Consider the following 8,859-nt stretch of genomic DNA (forward strand, 5'->3'; position numbering starts at 1 on the left):
AATCAAGGCTTCCTACTATTACTGCTGCTTGCATCATGTGTGCCATATCTTAATTAATTTGCTTTCATGATTATGCAGCATGCATTCTCAGTTAGGAGTTGATGTTACCAACAAAGGAATGAAAAATGATCCTGAGATGATGAAAAAGACCTTACCTGTTTATGTAGAAATTACAGATATACATACAGTTCAGAGCTCTAGCATATCAGTGGTATTAAAATGGCATGGGGGAAAGGGACTGTTAGGGAAATATTATCTATATTGTCTCCCTAAGGGACAATGAAAAAGAAAAAGAACCCAGGATTAGAGGACGCAGTATCAAGTACGTTATACTCACTATGAATTTATCAACATGGTTAGGTCATGATACTGAAATTGGAATTATGCAAAAATAGAAGATGACCATATCAGAAAACAAAGTGGATTATGACTACATCATTACATGACTGCCAAATGACATCACTACTTGCCTGCCAAGCTGCTTATAATCCTGGCACAGTGAGGTTGGCATGTACCCTTACCTGTCAGAGCCAGCAGTACACTCACATTACATGTTGGTGTTCTTTACTGCCAGATATGCATTGCTAATGTATAAAAACTGTAGATTTTTACTGTTGTTGTAAGCGTGAAATGTCAGAAGGGATCGTTACAAAGTGAGGAATAGATCTATTTATTTTTAAAAGTTTCAGTCTTGGAGAAAATGCCCAAATAGCCTCAATTTCTCCCAACTTTATATATGTTATCATTAGGAGTACTTAGTCCGCAGATGGAAATCTAATCTATGTCCTATTTTACATAGTCCCCCTTTTTTTGTTTTAACTTTGGAGCATATGAGGGTAAGTCAAAAATTATCTGCACTCTGGCCATTGAAAACCTTTAACCTACTCTCTATCACTATGACTATGCCTATTTTATATACTTCAAATATAAGTGGAGTAAAATGATATTTGCTCTTTGAGTCTTATTTATCTCACTTAGCATAATGTTTTCAAGGCTCATCCATAATACATGTATTAGACCTACACTTGATTATTTATGATTGAATGATAATATTGCACTATATGTATATATGATGTTTTGTTTATCCTTTCATCTGTTGAGGGAATCTTGTTTGGTTTCCATGATTTGGCTATTGAGAATAATGCTGCTATCATAGTGTGGCACTGCACTGCTAACTGAAAGGCCGCCGATTTAAACCCACCAGCTGCACCATGGAAACCCTATATAGGGTCACCATGAGTCAGAACTGACTAGATGACACTAACAACAATAACAACAACAATCAACATTCAAATACAAGCACCTGTTTGAGACTCTGTTTTCAATTCTTTTGGATATAGCCTAAAAGTACAATTTGTAGGTCAGACTGTAATTATGGAGTCCTCCTGTGGCGCTGGAGGGCAAGGTTGGTTTGAACCACAAGGTTGGCGGTTCAAGCTCACCAGCCGCTCCTTGGAAACTCTATTATAGGGTTGCTATGGGTAGGAACCCACTCGATGCACTTAACAACAACATTGTAATTATATACTTGTTTAAGGATCTGTCAGTCTGCTTTCCACAGCAGTTGTACCATTTTATAGTCCCACCAGCAGTATACCGTGTTTCCTGTTTTTCTATGTCTTTGCCAACACTTGTTTTATTTTGCTTTAAACTACAACCATCTTAGTAGGTATGAATCAGTATTTATTTGTATCTTGTTGTTTTTGTTATCAAGTGCCATAGAATCGGTTCCAACTCATAACAACTCTGTATAGGGTTTTCAAAGAGCAGCTGGTAAATTTGAACTACTGACCTTGCAGTTTACAGTCCTGTTTATCCTAAAGCACCACACCAGGACTCCATTTGCATCCTTAGTTTCCTGGTGTGGTGATGCAGGCTAATACACTACAGTGCAAGGTTGGTTTGAGTCAACCCACCAGCTACTCCTTGGAAACCCTGTATAGGGTTGCTATGAGTCAGATCTGACTCCATGGCACTTAACAATAACACCAATTACAATGTAGGAATCCTGGTATGGCACTTTTAAGACAAACACAGTACTGCTAATACAACGTTAGCAGTTCAAATCCTCCAGCTGCTCCTAGAAAATCATTTACAGGGTTGCTATGATTTGGAACTGATTCAATAGCACTTAACAACAATCACAATGTATTTGCCTTTATGAAAAATATTTAAACACTTAATTTTCTAATCACTTACACCTTGCCAGCTATTCATTTTTATTTGTTATTTGAATAACTATCAAAAAATAAATTCTTTTCCTTAATTTGGGTTATTTCTTATAGTTGATATATTATAGGTTTAGATATGGTATGATTATATTTATGCAGAGTCTATCTAACAATCTTATTTTAACTTCTAGATTTGAAACTTAATTGGCTCTCTGCTAAAATGCTTTCTTTTGTTTGTTAAATGGAACAGTTTTAAATGGAAAAGATATCCAGTCAGTTCACTTCTCTTTTGACTGGGAGAATGTAGCCTCCACTCAGTAGAATCTGTACTAAGCCTCCCTCCCTTTGGGAAAATCGCTCTAACCAGTGCTGCACAGGAAAACTAAAACTATTCTAGAATGTCTTTGGAAAGGAAAGGGGATATATTGACAGGTACTATTACCTGACCTTCCCTGAATCAGTACCCGATCACCAAGCAGGATGAAAGCAAGAACCCCATACAAAAAGGAGACAGCAGGTATGTGGCCACATCATACAAGCAACCAGGTACCCTCTGGCCTCTCACCTACACCATCATGCAGCCAAGTCAGGTGGGATGCATTTGTTTTTAAATATCCCTTCTTTACAAATCTCAGCCCTTAGACAATTTGGAAACAGTCATAAAGAGGTAGTTATTACACTAACATTTTCCAGACATTGCTGATTGATTATGTTACAACACAGAAAGTACTTTTTTTTTTTTTCCATTTTTACTTTCAGCACACAAAATTATTAACACTGTAGCTAGTAATCTCTTGTGTATTTTGCTTGTTCTATTTAATACCTCTATATAGTCTACAATTTTGCTTTTCTGCTTCTTCTTTAAGAGAAACTATTTTATATATACTGATGAAAGAATAATTGAAAACTAAAAGAATAATTTTGTGTAATATAAAAGAGTTCTGAAAACTGATTCAGCATCAGTTCTCATTTGATTTTCAAGTGTTTATGTGTATGTAGTTGCATATATATATTTGTCTATGTTTATACAGAGGTTTAAAATATTTCACAATATATTTTTTTTGTTTGGTGAGTTGACTATCATTCAATTCTGGGTAAAAAATACAATGTAGAAGTTATGAATGATGATATTTCATTTCACTATTTGACATCACAATATTTCTTTTTACATTATTCAGATTATGTCTCATGTTCCCAAAACCAAAGACAGTGTGTGTATAAAATATCTTCCATTACCTAATATTTATTTTTATGTTGTTACCTTGATAACTTCATCTAAGCAAAGTCAGGGACTATTCATCATCATGTAGATTCAATTTTACTTTGATTTGAAAACTATACAGCTGCTTAAAGAAAGCAAGAACCATGTAAACTCTGATTAACAATTCCCTTAAAAATCTATTATTTTTTTAAACTTCAAGATAAGATATGTTGTCCTAGTTTTCAAACAGTTTAATTTCCTATTTTCTCCCCATTAAAGTAGCAGAGATCATCATTAACGTGGCAAAGTGTTTCTCCATAGTCCCTTTACTCTGTGCATTCTACTTAGTGAGAGATTTAACCTTATACTACTTCCAAAGTAACAATCTTAATCCAACAAAGGAAGCCACAGTGATATAAAATTAAGTCAATATTCCACAATCATATTTTAGCATACTTTCATTAAGAACATTGTGATTCAAATCACAATGTTTTTATAAAGTTATTCATTTTTGTGGAAAAATTAATAAAAGGAACTTTTCTAGAAATTTTAAACTGGCATTTAGTAGTAAGTAGTCTTATTGATGCAAACTATAGTCAATCTTTACTATATAGCATATTCCTTAGGTCTCTGGTTTCTTTGGTAGTTTTTAAACTTCTATTAAACTGATTAAATGTGTCTGTAAGGTAAAGTAATTTTATTTCAGTGTACATATTCAAGGAGTCACGGTTATACAGTTAAACCTTGTAACTTTCCAGCTTGGAAAACTTAAAACTTGGAAAACTTGAGTAGAATCTTACTCAGTTTCTCATAGTTGATAATGGCAAAGTCTCCTCAAAATTTTCCCTAGCTGCTAGAATTTTCTGTGTCTTAAAACAAGTGATTTTAGTTTCAGGTCTGAGTAACGTAGTATATGTTCACAGTAGAATTATTTCTAAGAGTACAAGTAAGAATGAACACAGTGGACACAATGTATAAATATATTGTGATAAATTCACACAGAGGAATAATCTACAGCATAAAACTAACTCCTATTACAGACAACATGGAGACCTGGTTTGTCGCTGCAGGATAATGTGCTAGACTGCAAGGACTGTTTGAACTGCAAGGTTGTTTTGAACCACAAGGTTGGTGGTTCAAACTCACCAGCTATTCATCAGAAACCCTATGCAGGGTCACTATGAGTCAGAATTGACTGGATGGCACTTAACAACAACAAGAACAATTATGTACAGCATAGTTGATTCCCCAAAACACAGTGTTAAATGAAAGAAAAGAGTCATGAAAGAATCATGCCATATTATTTCATTGGTAAAACTGTTTAGATAACATTAAAAGAGCATTTAGTGGTTATGTTTGTGGAAGAGAAAGGAGACAGTGATGTGCAAAGGACAAAGGAAGGCTTTTGGGGTCTTGAAATGTCCCTAGATCTTGATGGATACTTGAGTATTCATTTAGTGATAAAATTGGTAAGCTGTTTATTTTGTTCCTTTTCATACAAATACTTTTGTCACAATTTTATACACTTAAAATATTTGGGAAAGTGGGTATAGATTATCACTAGTTTGTGAGGGTCCTAAACTTGTTGTAATGATACTCCCTGTCATTAAGAAAAATTTAAATTATAAGACTATTCTTTCTTTTCCTCTTAAAGTATTTTTTTTTTATCAATCTAGTTAAATCTGTTAACAGCCTTGTTGTATAATTTCCTGGTTGTATATGTATGTAAGAGTGATTTTATGTGTGTGTGTGTGTATATATATATATATATACTAGAAAGAGAGAGAAACTGAAGAAAACAGAGGCAGACAGAGGGGTTATATTGATGGACTGAAAATTATCACAAGTACTCTACAAATTGTGCTTCTCCATATTGCAATATTAGGTAAAGAAAGGCATTTCTGCATAAGTTCATTTCTAAGAGTGAAGATAGGTGAACCAGGATTCAAGGCTTAGTCATCCATCTGGCTTTAAAGAGTGATTTTCAACAATCATACCACATTCATAGCCTGAAAAGTACATAAAAATTGTTGTTTGGTTCCTAGATCAGAATTACTCTCTTGAATAGTGTTCTAACAATTTCCATGTTTCTTGATCCCAAATCACACTTTATTATCTTGAGTGAAAAAGAGGAAGGCCCTCAAAGAATTAACTTACTGGCTACAATAAAGGCCTCTAACATAACAATCATTATGAGAATTGTTAAAGACCAGCCAGCATTTTGTCTTGTTGAACATAGGGTTGCTATGCGTCAGAACCAACTCCAACATGCCTAACAACAAAAACAAGAACAACTTTGTATCATGATACTAGTAGAATCAGACATTCTAGCTGTTACCTCTACTGGAATAAAGTTCTCCTGTTTAGTTGTTAATACTCTTTATGATTCATTTGATAAAAGATACATGAGCTTTTTAGCTGTGCAAGAGCTATGAAGAGTTATATGTTTTATTTTGGTTTGGAGTCCTCACATTCACATGACCCCCAAAATCCATCTTTTGTCAAAAATCGCCAAAATATTCCTCTTATATGTTCATTAGAAATGTGAGTTGTAAAATAGGTGATCCTAATTTCTTTAGGGTTCACAATAAAATTATGTGAGTTTGACATAATACACTTGTAGTTCTATCTCAAGCCATAGTGATTGATGGAAGTAACATATTTCTCATCATACAAAATGTCATCTTACTTACTATTTTGTTCTAGCTATGGCACATCATGACATGTCAGTCAACAGAAACTCTCCTGTATTAGAGATGTGGTAAAATTGCCAAACGCTTCATTATCCTAAGTTATGGTTATATGCTACAACGTTATATAAATTTCCTGAAATGTAAAATAAAACCACAGAGTTTTAACGTTAAACAGAATTTGACTGAATATGATTTCTATCTGGCTTACCTCTACATCGCTGTGTAAGTAGATAAAATGGAAAGAAAATAGACAAAATGGAAAACCCTTTTATTGAAAATAATTTGGAAAGTGAAGACACCTGTTTTGGATTCAGTTCTTTGTCAAGTAGAAAGAGGAAAGATAATGATATGGCTGTTGGCAGATGCCCGACTGTTGAAGTAGAGTATCATTACAATAGAGATCTAACAGTATCCTCAAAGGTCATCACGGTCATTTAAAAATAAGTAACATTTGTCCAATTGGCTATTTTAGTGACCTCCTGGTCAACATTGTCTAAAAACTTGGTAACTCGGAACTTTATTCAGTATTTTGAGTGTCAAATCCCTTCATCACATACAAATGAAAAGATGTTATTATTTGTGAACTACCATCCCCTTTCAGCAGTTGAACTCAAATGTCAAGAGACTGAAACACTGATTTTAAGAAGCTAAACTTTAGCAGTGATAGATGAAGATTTGTGTTATAGCAATTACCACTGAGAGCTAATGATAATGGTCATGGTATTTAAAGAGTAGCTCTACCAGCAATTCAGTATTTTGTAATGAACAGTTTTCAGCCATCCTAAGATTCTGACATTTAAAATGTGTTCTCTCTCTCTCTCTTTTTTTCACAGGCTCACCTTGTAGCAGCTTTTGAAAAGAGTTTAGGGAATATGACTGGACGTCTGCAAAGTCTGACTATGACAGCAGAACAGAAGGTATGCTCAGCAATTGCTACAGGGACATGAAAGAAGACAGCAGGCTTCACAGGGTGTTTAAATACGTGAGGTGCAGCTACTTAAAGATAGTACTCCAAGGCATTCATTTTATACTAAATCAAAGCAATAAGAAGATAATACCTTTTTTTCAGATTTTAATTTAAGAATTTAGGATTCAACTTAATTCATACTGGAAAACATACACATACACACACACATTTCTTTCTATACAGTCTATTACTCTATTTCACATGGCGTAAACTAATAAAGGAGCTCTGGTAGCATAGTGGTTACGAATTGGGCTGTGAGCCGCAAGGTCAGCAGTTCAAAACTATCAGCCGTTCCGCGGGAGAAAGATGAGGCTTTCTGCTCCTGTAAAGATGTACAGCCTCAGAAACCCTGTTCAGGGTCACTATGAGTCAGAACCGACTCCATGGCACATAACAACAACAACAACAACAAACTAATAAAAGAATATCAAATGTTAAGATAGACAAATGCTTCCTCAGGAGATGAATTAGGATATCCTAGAAGCAATTTGTTGTGCATCTGACAAGAACCCTGACAAGAATGTTCATGAATGCCCATTTTGTAAACCATCTATAGACCATGGGTACAGGCAAAGAGATCCAGTGAAAAAAAGATCTTGAATGAATGTTAAGATTCTAAAACATAAAGGGCTTTAAGTTATATTATCTATGGGACAAGGGACAATCTTAAGTAATTTTGGATTCAGTGAGAACTAGTTAGCATCTGATACATTCTGCCTTTGAAGTAAAGTCATATAAGTTAAATAAAAATGTTTATGTACAACCAAACTCCTCATGGGATCTGGGTCCCAGGTTTGGAGATTTGGGGTCATAGTTTCATCAAACATCCCAGTTAGTTGGCTTAATAATATGTAATAATGTTTAGTGCTTCTGTTCTGCCTCTCAGTTCATTATCTAATGTCTGGGGTCTTAAAAGCTTGCAAACAGCCATCCAAGGCAGAATAATTGTTCTCGATTTCCCCTGGAGCAGCAGAGGAAGGCGAGTCAGGAATAGAAAGAGGATGCAGACTATCTGACTAATTGCTGTCATGTGTAACTGCCTCCTTTGCCATGAGATAAGAAGAACTAATGGTACCCTGTTACTATCACCAAACACTAATCAAAGGTTCCATGAAGAATCTTGATCAAAGGGGGAAAAGTAGAACAGAATTTCAAGTTCTCATGGACTCTAGGTTTTCTGAAGTCATGGAGGGTGGGTGAACTACTGAAAATATTGCTCTGAGTTCATCTTTAAACCTTAAACCAAAATTTATCATTTGAAATGATCTTAAAATCAAACAGTCATTTGGCTTTATTAGTTTAAAAAAAAAAAGGGTCTACCTTGAGAATTATGCTTTTTTAAGAACTACCTCTATGGGATCAAATTGACAACGGCAACTCCAACGATGAAGTAGGACCCTTCGGGACAGTGGATTTATAAGGGAAGAACCACTCAGAAAAGGACAGTGAAAATGGTTAGAGAACGCGGTGTGCCTGATTTGTACATGTCGTGACAGCCAGTGAGTTAGTGGATGTTTTGCTGCGTATATTTTCAGCAACAACAACAAAATACATTTATATATATATATTTTTTTAAGAATTTTAAAATAAAAAAAGGATTTTATAGAATACTGGAAAAAGAAAAACAGAAAAAACTAAGAATTTAATTCACAAAGACTGATGTTTCAGTAAGGTCCGGGCTTCCTAGAGAGAATCAGATGACTTAGTTACTGGCTGACAGACAGACTGACTTACTTATTTCTCTGCTTTTAGTGTAGGTGGTCTCAACCTGGGTCTTTGGATCAATGTCAGAGACAAGTGAAACTTCTGAAGTTGTACGGATGATAT

The 8,859-nt window shown here is 34.8% G+C and overlaps 1 protein-coding gene across 1 annotated transcript in view; it reads left to right on the top strand.

The window, feature by feature from the left end:
* The window catches only part of NAV3 (neuron navigator 3), a gene marked incomplete at its 5' end in the record, with an annotated part of 142,797 nt that overhangs the window by 46,142 nt on the left and 87,796 nt on the right, over positions 1 to 8,859 (top strand). The window contains one exon of the mRNA XM_006877704.1: positions 6,899 to 6,982. Within this exon, the coding sequence (XP_006877766.1) occupies positions 6,899 to 6,982 (84 nt within the window). The remainder of the gene's footprint in view (positions 1 to 6,898; positions 6,983 to 8,859) is intronic.

Source organism: Chrysochloris asiatica, unplaced genomic scaffold (genome assembly GCF_000296735.1).
Source record: "Chrysochloris asiatica unplaced genomic scaffold, ChrAsi1.0 scaffold00560, whole genome shotgun sequence".
NCBI lineage: Eukaryota > Metazoa > Chordata > Mammalia > Afrosoricida > Chrysochloridae > Chrysochloris > Chrysochloris asiatica.